This window comes from Heliconius melpomene, chromosome 17 (assembly GCF_056956725.1).
Source record: "Heliconius melpomene rosina isolate 202511_hmr_F chromosome 17, ASM5695672v1, whole genome shotgun sequence".
NCBI lineage: Eukaryota > Metazoa > Arthropoda > Insecta > Lepidoptera > Nymphalidae > Heliconius > Heliconius melpomene.
This window is the reverse complement of record NC_140405.1, coordinates 9,113,327-9,138,771: the sequence shown is the minus strand read 5'-3', so window position 1 is coordinate 9,138,771 and position 25,445 is coordinate 9,113,327. Positions and strand designations below refer to the sequence as shown.

Below are 25,445 nucleotides of genomic sequence, written 5' to 3'. Positions count from 1 at the left end.
CGTTCTCTCAATACGAACTTGGATTTATCAAATTGGTTGTTAAGCTTTTATTATGCCATCAGAGGTTTACAGTAAATTGGTTTCTTTTGGAACTACTGTCAATTGTGTATGACTAATGGTAGGCTTTGCATTTTTATATCTTTTTATGTGATAATTAAATAATTCTATTGTTAAGTTTATTTATTTTGTTATCGTTAGGTACACACAGGTTAAAAAATACTGGTGGAATGTAGAGAAAAACGGAATATATTAACACTAGCGGACGCGCGCAGCGTCGCTTGCGTATTTAAGAGTGAATTCTAATAACCCATGAAACATGTGTTCAATGAAATATTTTTAAGAGTCTAAATTTCAAATTTTATAAAAATCGGTGGCAATTTAAAGATTTTTCCATACAAACTTTCAACCCCTTATTTGCACCCTTAGGAGGTGAATTGTAGAAAACTATGAAACATATGTTCAATTAAATATTTTTAAGAGTCTAAATATCAAATTTTATAAAAATCGGTGGCGATTTAAGTATTTTCCCATACAAACTTTCAACCCCTTATTTGCACTCTTAGGGGGTGAATTCTAGAAAACCATAAAACATGTGTTTAATTATATACGTTTAAGAGTCTGAATTTCAAATTTTATAAAAATTGGTGACGATTTAAAAAAAACCTATACAAACTTTCAACCCCTTATTTGCACCTTTAGGGGGAGAATTCTAGAAAACGATGAAACACGTATTCAATTAAATAGTTTTAATTATCTAAATTTCAAATTTTATACAAATCGGTGCCGATTTAAATTTTTTTCCATACAAACTTTGAATCCCTATTTCACCCCTTTAGGGTTAAAATTTTTCAAAATCCCTTCTTAGTGGATGTCCAGATTACGAAAGTAAACTTTTGTCCAAATTTCACGTTTCTACGCACAGCGGTTACGGCTGTGCGTGCGTCTTACCTCAGTCAGTGAGGACAAGTCCTTTTATATATATAGACTAGTGGACCCGGACGCGGCTACGCCTGCTTCAACTATAAGAATATTTATTAAATATATTCATGAAATTATTTTCAATTCTCAATAGAATTAGGTAGTAAGAAAATATAAGCTCAAATAATCAAAAAGAATAATAAGTAGATACACATTATTAGAAAAAAATATCTGAGTTATTGAAATGAACTAACAAAAGGATTAAAAGTAACTAAAGGATAGGTATTCTTAATATTAGAAAAAGTACCTAAAGTTTTCCGTACGTGCGTACATAGATATCGACTCTACGAAATAACTAAACATTTCTCTCTATTAAGTAGGATAATTTTAGCGGGCAATATCAAATAAAATAAGAAGAGAATCAAAGTGTATTTTAAATTAATTATAAACAACAAATAAAGTTCGAAAATGTATGAAAATTTATAAAACCGTCAACGTCATCTGCCCGTTCGCGTCGGTCATACTGTGCCGCCCGCTAGGTGGCTAGGTCATTTGGAATCAGTGACATGTCCTTAATTATTTATTAGTATGTTATACAGTAAACTATAATTTTAATCTAGATAAAATGCTAAAAGTGACTATTATATTTATTTTCATAAGGATGAATATCAAAATGTCGCGGTAGCGGTCGCGTAGCAACGACGGTTGTTATTAACATGGCAGAATAAATTGCTTGTCAAATTAGAATGTACTTTAAAATATATTAGTATATATATGTAATGTAATGTTATATAGCCTATAGCACTTCTGAAGAATGCAGCTTCCATACAAAACAAAAACAATGAAAATCGGACCAGTAGATCCAGAGATCTTAGCGTTCAAACAAACAAACAAACAAACAAACAAACAAACAAACAAACTCTTCCGCTTTATTATATTAGTATAGATTATTGTCATTAGACCTATCCTGCTACATTTTATCACAGAGATTACGCTAATTTTGAAATTGCTAGGGAATGTTGATATAAAGAAATTCTTTTAAAAATTGTTAAGAAATGGAATTTTGAGAATTTCGTGAAAAATAATATTACAATTACTTTCTACAGTAATATAATATTCAGATTACTTTTAAAGACATTTAATCCCGGTATAGCAGGAGGAGGTTCCCGAGGGTCATGACTGAGCACGGTAGTGGTTTAAGTAAAGCTTGGGCATTTGACTCAATATATACTGTTTCTCTATATGTTATAAATATTAAATATGGTGAACACGGTAGTGGCGCAGGGCCATAAGATTCTCACTCGAGGAAAAAAAATATTTTCATATTTAATTTTTATTAATAATATTTTCATTACTTTTCTCTGGTGTCGAGGCAAACTACGGCGTTGAGTTCCGCCACTCAACACGCAATTCTTCCTCTGCCTACCCTGCTACATGCGAGATACAAGCGTGAGCAGAAATAATTTTCTTTATGGCATAATCGAGCGATGAATTGACACGCATTGAGTGTAGATTCGATCCTGACAATGTTATATGATGAAGAATTGTACGAAACCACTATTTAAACCCAATCTTTTTAAAACAGAAATATTTTTACTAACAATACAGATATTTCGTAAATACATAGATCGTATAAATATTACATAAATTCTATTTCCAATCAGAAAGCTATTACTTTCTTATAAAAAATATCCACTAAAATTTATATATGAGAAAAAAATATGAAATACTAACATGTATCCTAACCTTTTAGAGCCAACGACGGAAATAATAGGCGGTCCAGACCTATATATCGATCGGGGCAGCACTATCAATTTAACATGCGTGGTGCTCTACTCGCCCGAGCCACCCGCTTACATATTCTGGAATCATAATGATGCGGTAATTATAATTTAATGGACTTTTTGTATATTATTGCTTAATTGAAGATAGTCGTAGAGCAGTGGCACTAGTGGCACTGGAAGAAATTATTTTTTTTCTCTTCTTCGCTGTGGTTTCGTTTGTTTATAATTTTGAATATTGTTTTCGATTAATTATTTATTTATTAACTTGCTGACTAATAAATAAAAAATATATTTGTTTTATAAACAATAAAAAAAAATAAAAAATCTTTTTTAATTTTTAATAAATTTAATTAATATACTATTTAAAGATGTCAATGTATGCAAAAAGACTTTAAAAACATCGATTGCGTCTTCTGCAGTATTTCAAATCTTGCAAATACGTTATTATAGCAAATATGCTATGCAATATAAAGTAAAGAGATATATCCACCAGATAATAAGCTACGATTCACCAAGAGGTGGGGTGTCAGTAGTGACGGAGAAAGGAGAGACCACCACGTCCTTCCTCCTAATTCAACAGGCGAGGCCATCTGACTCGGGCACGTACCAATGCAACCCAAGCAACGCTCAATCCAAGAGCATAGTGGTCCACGTTCTAAATGGTGAGTTTTTTTAGTATTTGTATGAATATAAGGTATTTTTAAGACATTTAAGTATAGTTAATTTTCTCTATTTTTATTGAATTGAATTGAATTCTTGATATATGGCTATTTTTAGTGTATTTGGTAAAAAGGTAAAACAACTAAAAGTTACATAAATGGGTTATAAATTTACCATTATTAATAGCTTTCATAAAACATAAAAAAAAATTAAATTATAGTTAAAATTGTAGGTAAAACCAAAGTTTTCTATAAAGAGATATAGATATTGTTCATATTTAATTGACTTCTTTTTATAAAATAGTTTAAATTAATTATTAAAAATGTCCTATTTTAAAAAAAAGGTCAAGATCCACAAGTTAAAGCCTATTATAGTCTATTCTATTAAAATACAAAATTAACATAAACAACTTTAGTAACAAGAAAATATTATTAAGTTATAAACGTAATAAAATGTAGACACCATTAAAATAACGAGGACAATGAATCAAAGGAATGAAGCGTGGGTTAGATTGGGCTGTTGACTTTTGTGAGAGCGAGTACGTATTATAATTAAATTGTGCGGAACACAATGGACGTGATTCGTTTTATATTTCGTTATAATGTCTTTTGTTTATATAATTAAACTAGCGGACGCGCGCAGCTTTGCTTGCGTATTTAAGGGTCAATTCCAAAAAACCACGAAACATGTGTTCAAAGAAATATTTTTAAGAGTCTAAATTTCAAATTTTATAAAAATCGGTGGTGATTTAATGATTTTTCCATACAAACTTTCAACCCCTTATTTGCACCCTAGAGGGTGAATTCTAGAAAACCATGAAACACGTGTTCAATTAAATACTTTTGAAAATCTAAATTTCAAATTTTATAAAAATCGGTGCTGATTTAAATTTTTTTCATACAACCTTTCAACCCCTATTTCGCCCCTTTAGGGTTAAAATTTTTCAAAATCCCTTCTTAGTGGATGTTCAGATTATGAAAGTAAACATCGGCCCAAATTTCACGTTCCTACGCACAGCGGTTACGGCTGTGCGTGCGTCTTACCTCAGTCAGTGAGGACAAGTCCTTTTATATATATAGATGATAAATGTTATTTATAGCAGGGTAGGCAGTTTGAACCTAGTGTTAAGACACTCCGTTCCCAACTTTCCACCACTCGAAGCAACGCTTATTAGGAGGCGGAATTCAACACCGCCCTTTGCCTTATTACCAGAGCGAAGAAATTAAAATATTAAATATTTAATTTCCCGAGTGGGAATCGAACCCACAACCATCGCGGCAACAGTCACACGTTTGTACCTGCTCCACGCCGGCCTCTAGACATTATTATTAGCAATTTTTTTAATACATTTTTATTTACGTAATTAAATAAATATTACTTTCCCTCTATAAACGAATGATACTGATAAAAGAAAACATTTATTGAGAACTTGGCCGTACTGAATGATATCAAATTACTATGCGTAAGTTTCCGATTACTTTATACTGGAACGAATAACGTTATATAATGTGAATATCGATGCTTAGAATCTAACTTCTGTAATTTTCGTGATACTATATTACGTTTAAGTAAAATATTTAGATATAACGATATATGTATATAATTATATGTCCTTTTTAATTACTTAGATATGTCATATTCATAAGACCTTTTAATTATGAAGTGTTGGATGAAGGATTAGTTTATACATAACTAGTTGACGATCAATCTTTTTAATATGCTTTTATTAAGTTGGCTTGTAAAGTAACTTTATAACTACGTAATATAAAATAAGAAACTCAATTTGACCCACTTATATCGTTTATCATATCGTTATACATAGCCTAATTGACAGTACAATAATATGGCATCATCAAACTGGTCTGATGATGGAGCCAGGACCTGAATAATGAACCTCTTCAGAGCTTACTAGCTAGGCACTCTAGTGTAGGCTCAAATACATAATTAATAGTTCCATGCAAATTCTATAGAACTTAGAGTAGAAAAGCGTGTTTTTTAAAAACTATATATTTATTCCATTCATACATTTTCTATATTAAATGTTACAATATATTATTATTTAAAAAAAAAACTTTTTTTAAATTTTATATTAAGGTTAGAAACCAAACGAGAATGGCACTTACGACGTTAAGCTTTTTATTAAAATTTTCCATATTAATTTTATATTATTATATTAAACATAGCTATAATATAAAAATTAAGTGTAATAAACGTTCATTCGACAATACAATTGTTGAGGACAGTTTTAATTTTTGCCATAGAAGCAAATTCCATTTTTCCTTTGTCAGGTGAATACCCCGCCGCCATGCAGAGAGGTGGACAAGCCTTCGCGCCGACAGCCACCCACTGCTTCGTACTCATCACCAGTCTCCTTCTAGCCTTATCTTGACAAATATATACTAATACACCAATGTAAATAGCTATGGACTATTCCGCTGTTTATAATGACGCTTGTGATATATAACGGAACAGATAAATCAATTTTTTGTATTTTAAATGTTAGAATCTTATTTTTTCTATATAATTATAAGTTTCATTATTATATTATTATAATCTTCTGTATAGATTATATTATAAACGTGATTCAAAGGCACTTGTAGTGATTTACAGCTATATATGTTTAGAGTTGCGAATGTCAGTATAAACAGTTGTAATAGTTCTATTTATTATTATTATATTATATTATATTATAGTGTGGGTTGTGTTATGTACGATATAAATTTAACTATCCCCAAGCAAGTAGAAATGCTTGTTTCTTATAGAACTGTATATAATCTATTTTAAGGTGACTGTATTACTTTTTTATATTGTTGATATATTAGATGGCTATGTTTTTTCTAGTAAAATTCGTGTGCATTTACATTTTAATAAGAGGAATCGAGTGTAATATATATTAACTGTTTTTTTTAACATATATATCTTTATAAAACATCAGTGAAAAAATATCCATATACTACTAGGTAATCTTCAAAAGAATTTATTTATTTCAGTAAATTATTAAAAACAACACGCTATGCCTCCAGAATTCAGCGGAAACCGAGAAACGAAAATGTTTTAACGGAGTGTCTTAACACTAGGTTCCCAGGTTCCCTAGAAGCTAATAAAAACATCAGATTTTATTGTAAAAATGTAAATGCACTGTCATTGTAGATAGGGTGTTAAAACGTTCGAATCGAAGTATCTATCAATATTTCCTTGTTTTTTACATAATTTCTTCCGTTCGTTGGAAAGTGGTAAAAGTGAAGTGAATGAACAATTAGAAAATGCTGAACACTACGACGTTAACAGGATATAGCAGCTGACAATACTAATTAACACAAATGTTAGAAAATACATGGACTGTACATATTATAAAGAAGATATACGAATCATTCTATCTAGCTTTATATGTAAGAATGTAAAATTGTAAGTATCGTTTTAGTGGTTATTTGTGGATTATAATTTTGTAAATATTTTGTATTATAAAAGGACTAACACAGGCCGAATCAGATTATTTTTTAAAATAATTTATTAATTTAATTAATTATTAAGCTCCAGTAAATGATGACTGTGGGATCAAATCCCACGGAGAATGTTTAAATGAAAAGAAAATGGAGAACGATTTACTTTGCGATCTATTATTTATTATTTATGCCCTAAAAGGAATGAGGTCAAAGAAATATCGATTTTCTGTTTGATTTTTCAAATTAATGTTATTTATTAGGTTATATTTTTCAATGAAATTAAAGTGTTGTCTCGGCCTGTGTCTCATCGGTGTAATTACACATATTCCTAGCTATTAAATAGGCTATTCTTTAGTATTTAATAATAGAAAGAAATATAAATTTTACAGTTTAGATACATAATAATATCATATTTTAGTTAACGCAAAGTAATTTAAAAAAAATCTATCTTTCTTTAGAACCTTTATAATTTTCCCAACAGTTTGTCATAACGAATTAGTGTTGATGTTAAAATTATCATAAACTATTAAATTTTGATTTATTTAAGCTGCTAAGCATATAATTCCCCGTCCTATCACATTATTAAGACATCCTCTTTTGTAGTTTGAGGTCTCTAAGTGCTTTTACGACAGATACTGTCATTAAATTTAACTAAATATTCTATTTGTTTAACGTCAACTATAAAATAATTGTATATAATCATTTACATGTTGTACCGATAGTTTGAAAAATGTAAAATTCCAGATGAAATATTTCTCCAGAAGTATTTTTTCTCGTATTAATTAGGCTATGACAGAAATCGATAACTATAACCAGTTATTATGTGGAAAGTTTATTATTATATACAAATAACAATAGAATAAATATTTGTTGTATGTATGGTACTGATACTTGATTGTGCTGTGTGCACGAATAAATTACATCTAAATAAATAAACATTATAAAGAAATAATAAAGTTTTAAAAAAATATCATTGTTTTTTTATTTGTTTTTTTTTTTAAAGAGAAAACAGAGAAAATCTGAGAACCTAGAGTTAAGACACTCCGTTCCCATCAAGTCACTTCGTCACTTCCCGCCGTATTCTGGAGACATTGCGTATTTAGTGACAAAACTTAGCCCTTTGCCTCATTACCGGGAGGAAATGAAAATATCAAATATTTCACTCAATTACTCGACTGAGAATCGAACCCACAATCTATCCCATTTAGCCTTGCCTCAGACAATCCTGATTTGGTATTTATAGTGCAATAGCACTATGCTATATCTAATTCAAGATTAATCAGTACCAAACATTGACCTAATGGACGCAGCTGCGTTAGCTGAAAACGTAATGGATCTCCCGAGTGATTGTATCAGCTCTTGACCGAGAGCTTTGACTTTGGAAGCAGTAAGTAAATAAGCTTAGTTAGCTTGTCTGTGAGGAATATGTTAATATATTTCCTATTAAAATATGTATAGTGCTTTTGGACGGAGCATATACGTAGTGTTTAATGAAATGATTTGTTGAGAATTAGGTTGAAAGTGGTGAATGGAGAGTCATAACACTTTATGTCAACCGTATGCAGGAAAATTTAAAGTTGTGTTTTTGTGGCTTCAATCTCCATTTAGGTGATTATATTTCTTTATTTTTATTTTAAGGGCAATATTTCTGGCAAACACCAAATATTTAGAAAATTGGTTAAAAATATAACCCACAATTAGACCTAGAAAATGGAGATATATGAAACATAAATATTTCACCAAGCATGAATCGAATTCTCACATAGAATTCCAGCATAGCGTTCATCCAAATCATTTACATAATTATGTATCAAAATACAATACAATGATTGAATAGTCTAATTAGATAGTAATTAACAATTTATTTTAGATTCATCGTTGCATCCCGCACATAGGAGGATAAGAAACCGGAACTTGAGAACATAGTGCTAAGGCACTCTATTCCTATTAAGACATTCCCGTTACTCATTCCCGAATTCTGGAGACATTACGTGTTGAGTGGTGGAATTCATTTGCACTTTGCCTCGATACTAGGTCGAGGAAAAGTGGGTACATATTACTGGTAAATACATAATTTCCTCGAGTGGGAATAGAACCCATAACCTCTTCCTCTTGTAACGTTTATATTAAAAAAAAAAAATTGTGCACGTATAGTGTTTCTCGTTAAACAAAATATATTGCGTGTACAATCCACATTTGATTCCAAATAAATTTCCTTTCGAAACTTCTATCCAAAATGTCCGTTTATTGATGCAGCGTCATTTGAGAGTTCAAAACAAGGGTGGAGTGAATATGGGGGGAACGGAAGGGAGCAGTAACGATCCATCCGTTCATATACACACGTTTAACTTAAAAGTTTTTGTTTATTCGAAGGAAAATATTCAACTTTTGCTTGATTTGTTTTGACTGCGCTTTCTAAAATATTGTTCTATTTTTGCAGTTTTATGCAAGTACGAGTATATTGTTAGGATTGCAGTTTTGGATTTTACTTTTTATCTTTATGCATCTGGTGTATTTAGGTAGAGGAAGTTTAGGTAAACAAGTTTATTAGATTGTTTTGAAGAGACGCGGGTTCGAGTCCCGCTACATTTAATTGTTATACGGTCTCTAAAACTCGACTTTCTCTTTTTTTCGCCCTTTTGAACTTTGGAACCTTGGTTCCAAAGTTTTCCTCCAAGTGAAAATCGAACCTATAATTTATATTTCTTCGCTACCTTTGCCCCTTTTTTATTTATCAGCATCACACTGTGCACAACAGAGTAGGCAGAGGGAACCTAGTGTTAAGACACTCCATTCCCTACTTTCCGATTTTTTGCCTGTTGAGTGGCAAAACTCAAGGCCGGGGTTTTACCTTGGTTCCAGAGCAAAAAAATGCAAATATAAATTTAAATAATTATTCATTGCCCAAGTGGGGATGGAACCCGCCACCGCAGCCACACACTTGTGCCCCTTTACCATGACTGACCAGTAAATAACATGTAATATTTTGGTTTAGTTCGTACAGCAAGCTTAAAATACACTTAATATTATTTTAAAGGCACCGTTCCGGGAAAACAGACGTGGGCGTGCCCGGCGGTGCCTTATGAATATCAAATCGCACTGAAAAGAGATGAAAGATGCCTCCCCTAATTCATAAAGACTTATTTACATGGATCGTGCTTTGTTGTGAAACATTCGCAAGCTTCTTAGTTATTCTGCGATGGTATAAGTTGTTAATTTATATTTCTTTTGTCGTTAGGATTTTATGACGTATTTGGACATTAGGGAAGGATGAAGACATTATAAAGTTTTTGTTTTCATATTTTAAAATTAATTCAACGCTTAAAATAATGTAAAAACTAATGTCCTTTTTTCATCAACTCTCAACGAAAGGTTTTGCCGAAGCAAAGCAAGGCCACCAGAGCAAGGAAATGAAAATATTTAATAATTAATTTCCTCGAGTGGGAATCGAATCCACAACCCGTAACGTATACAGTTGCACGCTTGTGCTTATGCAGTGTTCATTTAAAATAAAATATATTGCGTACTTAATACAAATTAATCTAATCTAATATTTATCATCAAAGATCGTGAACTCGTAAAATATGAACTAGATAGGTTGACGCAAGTTCCCAGTTTGTCTCGAACTTCCACGAAGACGGGAAGTGAGTAAGCAAAACGTGGAACTAATGTTAATTGTTACACATAACTGAAGTTCAAAAGCTTTGCCAGAGCAAACTTTAGCTTTAGCTTATCGTTATAGAATCTAATGGTAAACACGCAATGCTACTTCCGAAATTGTTTCCATTTACTTAAATTTTGGATTTTTATTTTTCTGTATCCCGTTGTAACCCGCATATGATAGCGTAGGTAGTACCTTTCCACCCAAAATCGAGATATTGTATATTGATTTGCGGAATTTAACGTCGCAAATATAGATAGTAAAATATTGTCCAACTGTGCCACAATAGCCCTTGAATGGTTAAATGTTCAAATATAAATGATTGAAGCGAAAGTAAAAATTGTAGAATCTGGAACATTTTTCTGTTTCGTTAAATAAAAAGTTAAATGAATTTGTGTGTGTGAATAAGTATCGATTTTTAAATTGAAAATTATATTTCTTGTTTAGAAAACGTATAAAAATATACACGTAATTTTAGTTGTTTAGCCTCACTTTGAATTTCGATGCAGGGGAGGCTGAGAGGACCTGGAAACCTACAGTTAAGATACTTCTTTGATACAATAAAAGACTTCTTTTCTCCACTTTCCACCGAATTCAGAAGGCACTTGTTGTTAAAAATTACACACTACTACAATACACTAAAATTAGTAACAAATATTTTAAAAAATATATATTTTTTCTCTGAAAATGTCGCAAAATCTGGCTTTAAAAGTAATCCATATAGTTAAAGATAATGTCAGCTACAAAATATTATGTTATAATGGAAACAAATTTAACATAAATTACCGAATCTCACGATACGGAAGGGCGAGAAAAATAACCATTATGGCGTAAAAGTTAATCGTTTTGAATCGAATAAAGCGGTACTAAAAGAAAATATACGTTATTTTTGTAACGTATTTTACTAAACTTATTATTACTAGTGAAATATTGTAGTTGTATAATAATCAATAAAAAATATAATTATAAGCTATACACGCGATGTAAGCTATATTGCAATTTAGTATTTAGATAGAGGTGAGAAATAAGAAAAGATTTTCCTCAACTTTTGGGGAAACGGTAAAACTAAGAAAAAAATAGGATATCATTTACATTTTCAGTCTATGTATACAAAGTTGAAACTATAACAATATAATTAATATATTTTGTTATAATATAAACAATATTTTTACCTTAGAAGTATACTCCTCAGTAAATACATCAATTTCTAATACCCTAGAACGTTATAATCTACAATATCGTGTAGTTCCATAGCTAAGATCCAACCCATTTCCTACGCACGAGCGGCGTTTTACTAAATTGCCCGCGTGACTTGCTGGAGACGTTAAGGTAGTTTAATCGTATAAATATAAATTGTATAGAAGTCAGTGCGTTTATATCATTTATTTGATATTTGTTTTTATATACTTTATTTAATATTTGTGTTTTAAGTAACAAAATCAGATAAGTTAATTTTAACCGGAATTCATTCGTGAATTTTTAGCACAAGGTTCCCTCTACCTACTTTGCTATGTGCGACAGGTAAGGTATATAAAACGTACACTTATATAATCAACTAGAGTACCAGGGCGGCTTCGCCTGCTTGAACTATACGAATATTTATTAAATATATTTATGAAATGATTTTTAATTTAGGGGATTTGATAGATTTTATATTATAAAGTGATAGATTTTCACTTCAGGGTTAATTTTTTTCAAAATTCCTTCTTAGTGTTTGTTATGAAAATAATCAGCAATATTATCTAAGAAAATACAATTCGTATATATTTTTGTAAATAAAAAATAAACAAAATATTATTACAATAAACTTTTAGTTACCAAAATAAAACTTGCCTTATATATATGGAAATATGGCACAATATTCATAACTCATACAAAACTTAATAATCATATGCATCATATATTGCGTGGTCCCTTCCCCTAGTAAATTTACCCTTGGAGTACTTCATCAAAGTTATCCAAAGTTTTATGAAGTCATTTTAATAAAATTAAAAGCCGAATCCAGCGCCGTTTATAAAGCTTGCCTCGCTGTTTTGTGTTTATTTTTTATTGTATTACTTGCTCTCATTTAATTTTGGGAACAATAAAGATGTTTTACCTTCAAAAGACCATATTACCTGCAAAAGATAAAAGATAGAGATATTAATTTCTGCTCGTTACTTTAAGATATGGCAATATATGTTATAGAAAATCTCCCGCTGGGTAGGCAGAGGGAAGACACTCCGTTCCCCACTTTCCTCCCAATTTCTCGAGCCATTAAGTATTTCGATTGGTGGGACTCAACGCCGCGCCTAGTATTAGATACGAAAATATTAATAAAATAATAATTCATTACCCCGATTGGGGATTGAAGTCACACTTTGTGCGTCTACGCTCACTGGCCTCAATTAACTTAATTTTTATACCATATATAATGAACTAGCTGCCCGCCCGCAGCTTCGCCTGCGTGAATTACTTTATTATTAATTTCTGTCTCCATGAGTACTTACGTCCTATAAGTGACGTCATTTGTAGTAACGAAGCTTCATACAAACTTTCTACCCCAAAAACAACCCCTTAGAAGTCGAATATTGCAAATTCCCGTCTTAGCGAGCACCTAAGTCCTATAAATAACTCCTATGCAAAATTTCAGATTCCTAGAACATATAGTTTCTGAGATTTCGTGATGAGTGAGTGACCTTTCGATTTTATATATATAGATAACAAGATTTACCTAGTAATCTTTTAAGCCGGATTTTAAATGAAAAATATAAAATACTGAACGTATACCTTAAATGGGCCTACTGCAATATTATAGTGCACAGACTGCAAAGCAAGTTTATATTTTATTTATACTATGAATATTTAAAGCTAATACACTACATATATTTACCACTAAGTTAAATTTCAAGATGTGAGTTCGTTCTCCACTCAGATTAATGATTATATCTAAATTTTTGTTCCCTCACTCTGGTAGACGAACTCCGGCGTTGAGTTCCGCCGCTCGATACGTAATATTAAAAAAAAATTGGAAATCATGTGCCTTAAGACATTGTAAAGTAGAACATTATGCACTTGAAGCCGTCGTGACGTGATGCGTGTGACTATAACGCGAAGATTATGGGTTCGATTTCTACTAATGAGAAGTGAACTAGGTTCCCTCTGCCTTGTTTGCTATATAAAAAGCGTAAAATTGTTTTTAGTAAATAATAATACAGTGGTAAAATCTAGGTTCCTTGTTCCCCTACTCTAGTGAAATAATCCGTGGGGTAAATAATTAAAACAGCGTAGAGCATTACTGTCATGAGAGCTGTTAAACATCAATTAGTTAAAAGCTTAATACAATTTTGTTATTGTTATGGTAATTTGAGTACGACGACATGATTACCAGTTCGTGTAATGAACTTGTTATTCTAATAGTAAATAAGTTGTTTGTCTTTTGTACGGTGATGTATAATTAGATTTGTTTGTTTTTGTAATAGTATGTTTTAAAATGTACGTTTCCCTAAATGTTTCGTTGAATTCTGGAGATATTGTGTGTTCAATTTCGGAACTTAACGCTGTACTTATTATCGTAACATTACCAGAGCGAGAAAATGAAAATATATTTAATTTTTTTTTTGTTTTTTTATATTTAAAAATGTAAAATTTATTCTCTTATTTAATAAAAGTAGTAGTATGTATATGTCATTTCATCCAGTGGGAATAGAACCCACAACCTGTCGCAATCCTGCGCAACGACTGACCTTATAAAGTTGAAATGAAAGGATTTATATTCGATAAAGATTTAAGCTCTTCGCTTGCAATAAAAGCTTGTTTCTAAATAGATTTGACAATTGCGCAGTTTTCCAAGGCAATGCTTTAAACTCGTCATTCTGCAGTGCTAAGGCCCAAACAGTGGACCTAAGAGTCAAATGGTGAATCTATAAAAGACTAAATAGTTTCTCCTCTTAAGTGATTCGGGAAACGAACCTGGAACTTGTTTAAAAACTTTATGTTTAAATAAAAATAAATAACAAAAAAATATAAAAAAGCAAATAAATATTTTAACATATAAATATACACATTACAATAAATTGACCAGTGAAATGTATCAAAATAAATGTATTCAACAAGATCCCTTTGATACGTGTTTGGCAACTGTTTTGATTAGGCCTCCCTCCTCCCTTCGGGAGTTCGTTTAAAGATCAGAGCTTACTATATAATATGCTGCGGGTTATTTGGAAAAATAATACATTTTATATAACATCTGGCAAATATTATTAAAAAAAAATTAGCTTTCCGTATTTATAGGTGCTAAGATATTTCGTTTTCGTCGTTCTGTTAAATTTCAAGACATCGCATCGCAGACATCGAGACATCGGAAATAAACAACGCGCTTGCCAAAACAAATTACAATTTATTAACCTTTATAAAAGAATATTTCTTAAATTATTTCTTATTTTGTTCTTTTTCTTAAATAATAGGACAAATTAAGGACAAGGAAAAAAATATTTCTTTAATAAAAATATGATTTCATTAAATATAATTTGCTTTATTCCGAAATGAAATATATTGCAATAAAATTGATAATATCTTTTTTTAAATTACGATGTGCTCAATCGAAAAATGTGGGACGATTCAATTATAATTTACTTTATACAGTGTATATTAAATTATTTTTACTATTTTATAACCAACTTTCATTATCGCCATATTATAATTATATAGTTTACCCAACAGTGAAGTCTTTCAGGCTAAAAAAACCATAATTATGAGATGTGTAGTGAAGTCTTCTGACTAATATTACGTTGGAAACTAGTTCTTTATTCCCAATATCTTATAGGCTTACCACTTTCATTCTTCTCAAAACTTCCAATCTTCTCAAAACGTTAAAGGAACATAATAAAATAATAAACATATAACATTTTATACCAGTTTTAAAAAACACTATCCAAACACTATCCTTTATATCCCATTTACCACTCGACCTGCAACAAATAGGGCGCTCGCAGACGCTACGTTTTATTGCCGAGCAGTGATTAACCAAATCGCTTGGAACTTGCTATCCGATTGGCTCTCACGTCGCAGTATTACAAGTTTCCTTCTACTATCTCAATATGAGGATTACACTATTAAATGTGTCTCGTAACTTCGGGTGAGTTTAGGAAGTTCAACTAGTGAGGGAATGTCATAATAGAATAAACATTATGACAGGATCATGGAAATTTCTGTTTTTTTTTTACAGTTTATAGGATTACCGTCTTTGGCTATTTACATCTCTTCAGCCTGTACTATGCGACAATAAATTAAAAAATAAATATTTTTTTATAATTGAATTAAGATATTGCAGCTCCCCATTACGTTTTAGTTCTTAATATTAACGTAATAATCAAAAACCGTGTATTGTTTTCGCACTTTAAGTAGAAATTCTGCTATGTGTGTAGTATTCAGTTTTTTTTGTCACTTTTTGTTCCTTTATTAGAGATTCATACGAAGTATAATCATTATATTCCATAATAGGTCTGATATGAAATTTCTCTCCAACCATCCTCTCCATCCATAACCAAACTCAAACTAAATTTTCAATGAAACAATATTATAAAAATTAATTAAACAAATTCCAAAGCACATTCCTTATCAAATCCTTAGTTTAGATTATCACAAGCGGCTCACGTCTCATTGTCGCACAATGATTAACTAAATCACTTGGAACTCCACCCGAGCGGGTCTCACGTCCTGGATTATAAGTTTCTATTAGCCATCTCATCGGCTTACGTCATTGATTGCAACTTGTTTAGTTTGGAAGTGAATTAGCCTGATACACTACTCTAGTTAAGCTTTGCACTGTTTTATTTGAATTTTATGTTTTGTTAAATGGATAATGTACTCGTTCATGCTGTATCCCGGACAGGGTAGGGTAGGCAGAGGGAACCTAGTGTTAAGGCACCCCGTTCCTCACTTTACGTCGAATTCTGGAGGCATTGCATGTTGAGTGATGGAACCCTACACCATGCTTTGCTGTCGAGGCAAACCAGACCAGTGCGAAGAAATGGAAATATAGGTAAATATAAATTAGAATAAATATTTCATTTCCTCGAGTGGGCATCGAACCCACAACCAGTCGAGCGTACAGTCACACTTTGTGCCCCTGCGCCACGGAGCCCTCAAAATTACGAAATTTTGCTAAAGCTTATACGCATCGATATAAGCTTTAGCAAAATTTTATTGTAAAAAAATATTAAATTTCGATATATACAATTATTTACCAAAAAAATAATTTCTAATTCATATTTAAGCTTTAATTGAAAATGTATAAACTATGCTAATATTGTATGCATAGACAGATAATAGGTTATCATTTATTTCAGCATTGTATTGTAATATTTGTAAACAATATCGCTATGTCTGTGCATACATATATAATATGTATGTATGTATATACTATACCAAAATATGGTCTCCAATCGCCGAATGTGATTTAGTATTGATACCTAATTATTTATTCATATGTCCAATTTAAATGTTTTATTGTATTGACATAGTTTCGTTTTAGTTATACATTTCATAACTAAAAGAGAGAAAAACTATTGGGGTAGTTTTTTCCGTTACCTTGTATAATGAATAAATGAAATAATGAAATATATGAATATATATGAATAATTCAATTTCAAATTCATAATATTCTTTATTCAAATAAACTATAAAAGCACTTTTGAATCGTCGAATGTACATGTCAACAAAAAGCTACCACCGCACCGGTTCGGAAGGCAGTTTTGCTGTGAAGAGCCGGTAAGAAACTAGCAATGAATATAATATATGAATTAATATAAAAATTTTATTAGCTTAAGATTTATATGAATAAATAAATAAATTATCTATATTTTACACTGGCATTGCAATAGCTAACGATTTGTTAAAACTGAAATTTTAACGGTTCAACTGCGGTCAGTTTTAAGTTTCACCGAACACTTGAGCTAAATTGAGTGTGCAAATGATTCCGTTCGGAGAAACTTCCTCATTTTATTCAATATGAATTTAAATTTTAAATTGTAAAGAAAATAACTGAATTTTATATTGATTTAATTTTTCTTATAGAATTCTATTATTCAGTGCATAATTGCATTATAGAGAAGTAATTATAACGAAAATGTAATATAGATGGTAGTGCGCAAAGGGATAGAGTGTGAGTGTAAAGGCGACAAGTTATGGGTTCGTTTCCCACTCGAAGAAATTAAATATTTATTTAAATTTATATTTTAATGTCTTCGCTCTGGTATTGAGAATATCAGAATTGTGAAAATAATTATTTTCTATATATGACTTATTTTTAAATTATTCAAATATTACAGGCATGGGGTTCTTGCAAGCTAAAATTTTACTCAACTTTCACTTATTGTAATAAAGTGTCCCCCTGGTAGGACGAGGGGCGTTTTGGATATAAATTGCCTACTGCGTACTTTTGACACAATAGAATAAATCACTGGACTCTCTTTCCTATTTTTAACATTATTAAAGTGTTATTTCTCTCGTAGGACGTATGGTTGAGTAGGCAGGGCTTGGGTTGTCTCCAAGAGGTGCGGATTCAAATTCCACCTATACCTATCATGTGTGAAGTAAATATTTATTACAGTAACGGGAAACTTTTATACAGTGACAAGTACGTTTCTAAATTAAGTTAGCTGGAAAAGTGATATACATTTTATTAATAATTTTACTATTATTATAGTAATATAATCCACAAGTAAATTAAAAAACTAAGCTTGTCAAAAAAAATTAAAATATATGTTTAAGTTAATATTATTTTAAACAAACGAAACAATAATAATTTCACTCTCTGTAATATTTAAACTTTATTATATTTACTCTAACACTATAATCAGGGTTGACTAAAAAATAGATACATTCTGTATGAATAAGTAATGCAGTGACATCGTGTATTCGAGGGGGACACCCCCCAATTTGTTTTTAGTATCTTGTTTTTATTATCTTAAAGCTATTTTTATTGAGAAGAAAAAAATTACATTGCTTAGCGTTATCGTGATATATTGCGATTGCGATTAGAAACTCTTAAGTTATTTTTGTGGAAAAAATATGGTGATTTTTGAATGATTAATATGTTTTTGCTATGGTAAATTATTTTTTTAAATTAAAATAAGTTAAATTCATCTCATCGTGACTCAGTATTTTACTGTAAATACGACGGTTCTGGGTTCGATTCACTCGGGGGAATAATTATATTTAATTTATTTTAATTTCCCCACTATAGTTGATGAATCACGGTGGTAAATTCCGCTACTCAACACGCAATGTCTTGAAAATTTCACCTGACAACGGAGAACACCGGGTTCCCTCAGTCTACCCTGCCATGTAGGATACCGAACCCATAACCATTCTTGTTACGTGTTCTGCACCACGACTAGCCTCATACATAATGTCTATAATTTTATTCGTTTTTTATGCTTACGCATTATTTAAAACTCTCCTAACCACGTCACGTCACGTCTGGTGCTAAGTCTTGCGTGCAGTGACAGTTTGTTAAACCGCACAAGGATTTCGATGGCTTATCGGAAACTCAATAGCTCAATGCTAATCGATAAGAAAGTACGAGGCTGTATGGAGTTTGTCATACTATAGAATTATAAAGGTATTTTTTTTTATTATATTAAATTTTATTAAAACTGTATTACATTTATGGTGGGCTAATAAAAATTTAATTATATATTTATGAAATCAGCTGTATGTATAGCATGCTGTATCCCGCACACAGCAGGATAGGCAGAGAGAAACTAGTGTTGAGACACTCCGTTCCCCACTTTCCGCCGAATTCTGGAGGTATTACGTGTAGAGTGGCGGAACTGGGTGTTTCCAAAAGGCTCGAGTTAGAGTCACTACGTTCAAATTTTTATAGACTTTCTAAAGTATTTTTCTATCCTTAGGTTGTATAAAAATAAAAAGAAAAGAAAAGAAAATAGTTAATTAAGTGCAAATCAGACAAAATGAATTAAAAAATAAAATCTTAAGAATAATTACTCGCTCATATACAGTCTTATTACACAAAGGAACTGTGAGATAGCTTTTATTTCATGAACCTATTATTATAGAAAATAATAGATCCTATAATGAAAAGATCTGTTGTAAAGCCACGCTTTTAATGAAAGCCTGCAATCCTATTGCCCATTCTTCTCGAACTATAAACATTTTATATAGGTAAATAGAGTGAAATTGAAACGTTTTATGTTTTTAATATTAAAATTAGGTATTAATTTTTGTTGTTTTTAGATAATCGTTAATTTTATATGTTTGGGAAAATGTGGATTCAAAGAAAATTGTAAGAATAATATTTTCTAAATTATACAAGAAAGGAAAATTAATATAGACTGGCTTATATTATAGATCCTATATCTTATAAAACAAAGTCGCTTTTTGTGTCTGTCTGAACTTTCTAACTCTTCTTCTTCTAAACCACCCAACGAATTTGGATGCGGTTTTCACCATTAGATCGAGTATTTCTCAGGGAAGGTTTATATATAGTTTATTATTTGTACATTCTTACATAAATTAACATAAATACGATAAATGTGTATAAAGTCCTACCCGCTGAGACACTTTGGCGCATGCGCTGCTTTAATGGTAAATACTAAATGAAAAAAATGTACTGGAGTATTGTTCCTCTTAATAAGATCTACAAAAAAGTCTGCGATGGCATATTCGTATCTTTTAAGAATAACGTGTAGTGATCATATTTCTGTCTAAAAATAGTAATTTCAATATATTTTTTATTGTGAGGGATATTTTTCCATAATGGTATTAATCCTTATCCTTTAAAATACTTTATTAAATTTCTACGTTAAACGAAGATAAAATTTGCTTTTTAAACTATTTCGAAATTGCGAATAGTTTTAGAGAAAAACGCATTTAATTATTGACACATCACGCCGTTCACACATCAACTGTATCGAGTCAAGTTTCACTTATCCCTTACTCTCAGCATATAAATAAGTATATTAGTTACGTTGGCCATTTAATGTAGATCAAAACTGTCTTTTCTGTTTTTCATTTCAATAAGTACTTTAGAAGTTGTTACAATATCAAAAAATTGCTGCGAAACGCGCCACGCGACGTTATGCTTATACAAGCGAGTCCGCCGCGCCCGCCTGCCTTACACGCATCGGTGGTTTAGTGGTAGAATGCTCGCCTGCCACGCGGGCAGCCCGGGTTCAATTCCCGGCCGATGCATTCTATTTAATTTTCGTCACAGGCAGCCACGTAGTGCTTGCTTTTCATCAGGGACAGAATACCCTCTTCAGCATTAACCACAAGCTCGAAAAAAAAAAACCCGCCTGCCTTTATAGCAACGAAGATTTAGATGCGTTTGCACGTATTGGATAATTCGAGTTGAATGTATTATTTAATGTCATTTAACTATCTAAAAATAGTAATTTAAATATATTTTAATAAGTACTTGAAAAGATTAGTAGCACAGATTTAAAATTACGGTACCTACTAAAAAATCCTTGCTGTGTAAAACAATAGGAAAATCCTTATTGAAACTACGAAAATGCGGCTTGCATTAGGGTTTAATTAATTTTCATACTATCTTAAGTGCTTTGCAAACATACATTATACGAATAATCCAGTAGTAAAAGCGGGCGAAGCCGCAATAGGGTCACTAGTATATTCATATAATTGAAATTCAAAAAGGTAAATAATATATTACAATAACAACAAAGCTAGTAAGGTCGTCTGTCGTCGATGGTTCTGGTGGTGGTGGGGGGGGGGACCATTCGAGGAATTAAATTATTATCATTTCCTTTGGTAATAAGGCAAAGCGAGTCATTGAATTCCGTCACTCACCACAGAATATTTCGAAAAGTTGTAGTACGGAGTGTCTTAGGTCTAGGTTCTCTCTACATACCCTGGTGTATGCGAGAAACAGCGTGACACTAAAAAAAAACAACAAAATTAAAATTAAAACATAATTATATCATAATTGCAACATAAAATAACAACATTATTCAATTATAGTGCTTGTGCACTTTAGTTTAAAGTTATTCTGCTTAAATAAGCCAGATACGCGTCTTTGTTGTTTTCCTTTTATTACTCAGTTCAGTTTAACTTTGGATGCAGTTGTAGAAGTTGCAAATTGGTATGTTAAAATGCTGAATTTAGATAGAGTTGTTCGAATTGTTAAATTGCTAATTGAAATTATTTATTGTAATGTTAATTGTACAAATAGTAACAGGCTAATTATGTTTTGTTGTGATATTAGAAGTTATTTTTGATTTTTTTTTATATTAAAATGTTTTAACCAAAATCATGTTATATTTTAATAGAGATTTTACATTTTTCTTCTGTTTTACTCTTAGACGCGAACGAAATGGACTCTTAAATAAAACAGGTTTATATTCCCATCAACTGACAGTTTTGTATTTTGTAATTACACACCAATCGCTAGAACTAAGCGAGTTTCTTCCTACTTTCTCGGTCCTTTCCATCCACCTATTTATTGAGAAGTAAAATTTGTAACCATTTTGGTTGTTGTTTTTGACACGTGCGGACATAATATTTAAAAATATTATATCACTGAAACAGCTCATAGTAAACCTATTGGCCTAACGAAATAAAAAAATACATTTCCTGAGTATTAATTTTTTTTTCTTTTGAATAGGATTTTATTGCATTATTTTGTTTTTCGTTGTTATTTGCTTTTATAATATTCTAATTTGACATGCAATTTATTCTGCCATGTTAATAACAACCGTCGTCGCTACGCGACCGCGTTCGTTACCGCGTCATTTTGATATTCATCCTTATGAAAATAAATATAATAGTCACTTTTAGCATTTCATCTAGATTGAAATTATATTTCTATACAAATTATATTCTTATATTTCAAGCAGGCGTAGCCGCGTCCGGGTCCGCTAGTATTATTATATACGTCACAAACAAGCCAAAGGAACCTAATGTTAAGACATTCTGTTGCCCACTTTTTGCCGGTTTATCGAGACATTACGTGTTGAGTGGCGGACCAAATACCGCGCGTACCTTGGTACCAAAGCGAAGTAATGAAAATATTAATAAATAATAACTAATTCCTCCGAGTGGGAATCGAAATCACAACCATCGCATTACAGTCCAAGTCTCCAAGTTAAAATAATATATTTATCTTTAACGTTCTTTAGAATTTTAGAAGTAAAATGCCAGATGACTATGCCTATCAGTATTGCCCGGCACCCCTTGTAACTGAATAGGGTGCGTCAATCGACCTCGGACGTCCGACGTCGATGCTCCAAAGCAAATATCTTCAAAGTTTTGTTCTGTTGGGTAGAATTTTCTTTATTGGTAAAAAATTTTGATTAATTCTTAAGAGAATCTTAGTTCATTCATAAATTTTGAATGTATAAAAATTACACATATATAGTATTTTTTATGTTAATATTTACGTATATTATTATTTTTATATGTTAAATACAACATTACATACAATAAGATTCATATTGCAATTTGCGAGCAGGATATGAGGGAACTTAGTGTTGGAACAGGAAGTTCCCTGCCTTTTGAGGGAACGACGTAAAAATATAATATTAATTTTCATAAATAGGTCTGCCGTCTGTAGCTACCCTTATCAGCAAGTGCTCGTCACCCTTGTAATCGGATAGGGCGCGTCATTCGACCTCGGACGCTTTACGCCTACCGATGGGTACCTAGTGATTTCTTTACTTTGAAATCTCTTTGTTGTATCGGACAATATCACTCTTGCATTCGTATTGCTAAAACTGAAGATAAATGATTTATTTGAGAATCTGTTACATAAATTTTACATTATGACGAGAATTCGACAGTAAGTGGAGAGCAAAGTGTTTTAACACTAGACTCTGCGTACTCTGGTACATGCGTAATACATCACGAAGCTGAAAAATAAAATATATATTATTGTTTGTCCGATCTTAAAAAACCTTATGGGATTTGGGACCGCCATCTAATATGCAATGTTTCTGATATAATACAGCCGTGAAATAAGGAACTGAGGGTTTTCATATAAATTGTTATTCATCCAACATATGGAGAGTAACAGAAAAATCACATTATGTTTCATAGTTGCTAAAATTCTGAAATATTGAGTATAGAATACACGCTGTGTTGCTAGAGCTACACTATCTACATTGTGGTTACAAAATCACAAACGCTACGCTACACAGCATCTCTTAGTAATAAAATGTTCAAAGGAATCATGGTGAAATTAATAAAATAAAATATTTATATTTAATAAAATATTGTTTCTACTTCTCGCTGTATCCTGTATGTAGCAGGCTAGGCAGGTGGAGCCTAGTGTTAAAACACTTCGTTCCTCACTTGCCGCCGAATTCTGAAGGCTTTGCGTATTGAGTGACTGAACTCAACGCCGCGCATTGCCTCGACACCAGAGCGAGGAAATGAAAATAATAAATATATCGTTTCCTCGAGTGGGAATCGAACGCACAACCCCTGCGCCAAAACTAGCCTTAATAAACATTTAATTATACAATTATAATTAAAAATGCTAAAATCAAACCTAGCAAGCCAATCTAACCCCTAACTTTGATTATACAGTTTACGAATTACGCAATAATATAACTAATTTGCAATCACGTTCAATGGTGCTCCTCATTCCATAACCTCTTCAGGCAATTAATATTTCAGAAGTACAGTTCGTATAAAATTATATTAATAATGAATTATAGCCTCTAAGCTTTAGGTAATAAGAGATAGTCTCCGTGGAGCAGCCTTGGTGTTCCACTTCCTTTATTATTTACTCTGGGGCGTTAGTATCCGGGGCACGTTTCAAACGGGTTCGACCGTCATGGCTGGTAAGCCTTTATATTGTTTTTTGTTTTTTTTTCTTTAATTAGCTGGACTTGTTGAACTGAAGTAGAAAAATATAGATTGAGAAACCGTAAATGAAAATAAATGAGATATTTTTTTTATTATGTCGTAATGCCATTGTAATAAAGCAATAGTGAGGTTCAAATAGTATATAGCTCTTTGTCTATACTTCTATACTAATATAATAAAGCGGAAGAGTTTGTTTGTTTGTTTGTTTGTTTGTTTGTTTGTTTGTTTGTTTGTTTGTTTGTTTGTTTGTTTGTTTGTTTGTTTGTTTGTTTGTTTGTTTGAACGCTAAGATCTCTGGATCTACTGTTCCGATTTACATTGTTTTTGTTTTGTATGAAAGCTGCATTCTTCAGAAGGGCTATAGGCTATATAATATTACATTACACATATGTTCTAATAAATTAAAATACTTTCTAATTTGACATGCACCGGTTTGCAAAGTTTGTAGTTTTAAGAAAACGTCACCCAAAATGAACTTACATTTTGATATTCATCCGTATAAAAATAAATATATTATACAATATTTAATAAATATTCTTATTGTTCAAGCAGGCGTAGCCGCGTCCGGGTCCTCTAGTATACTATAAAAAGATAATTGCTGTCAAATTAACCAATTAATAACAACTTTTAAGTCATAATATAATTTATCTTAACATATTATTTTTATAGAAACAGCAGAATCAATCAAAATTATCTAAACTTTTACACAAACAAAAACAAATTCTTCCCGAAAATAAGACATTCTTGTTTGAAGCTGCAGGAACTGAGGAAGTAGAACTTATCGAAAGATTTCGTTTTTGGCAAATGGCTAGAAAAGTTTATAACGATGCATCCTCATAAATATAAGTTTCCTTATTCGTATTGCCTTCCCACGCAATTTAAGGTAACGACCTAAGACTGCTTCAACTAAAAAAGTTGTATTAAAACTTTATACTTATGACAATCTACTCGTATAGTTTTATGTATAAACTTAACTTGTTTACGATTATGTACGATACATAATAGAAGATTTACTTACTATAAAATTAAATTATATGTGACCAATAAAATATAAAATGTCTTTTGTCTACATGATATAGCATTCGTTAGATATACATAATATTTTATGACCATTATGGCACAGTGGAAAAACATCAAAGTAAAAAT

At 31.3% G+C, this 25,445-nt stretch overlaps 1 protein-coding gene and 1 long non-coding RNA gene across 4 annotated transcripts in view; one reads left to right on the top strand and one right to left on the bottom strand.

Annotated features, from left to right (window-relative positions):
- Positions 1-7,775, top strand: part of LOC146530183 (neurotrimin-like) — a 79,950-nt gene extending 72,175 nt beyond the window's left edge. Inside the window, exons 6-8 of one of the 2 annotated variants that reach the window (XM_085200408.1) lie at positions 2,672-2,799; positions 3,196-3,364; positions 5,624-7,775. In XM_085200408.1, coding sequence (XP_085056534.1) covers positions 2,672-2,799; positions 3,196-3,364; positions 5,624-5,751 — 425 coding nt within the window. In that variant the 3' untranslated portion in view covers positions 5,752-7,775. The remainder of the gene's footprint in view (positions 1-2,671; positions 2,800-3,195; positions 3,365-5,623) is intronic. The other variant, XM_085200409.1, reaches the window with a different exon arrangement.
- Positions 1-25,445, bottom strand: part of LOC146530182 (uncharacterized) — a 189,937-nt gene that overhangs the window by 54,455 nt on the left and 110,037 nt on the right. Inside the window, exon 2 of one of the 2 annotated variants that reach the window (XR_014878915.1) lies at positions 12,565-12,583. The exons of the other annotated variant lie outside the window; for it this stretch is intronic. This is a non-coding gene — a long non-coding RNA (uncharacterized LOC146530182). The remainder of the gene's footprint in view (positions 1-12,564; positions 12,584-25,445) is intronic. 2 annotated transcript variants of the gene reach the window in all.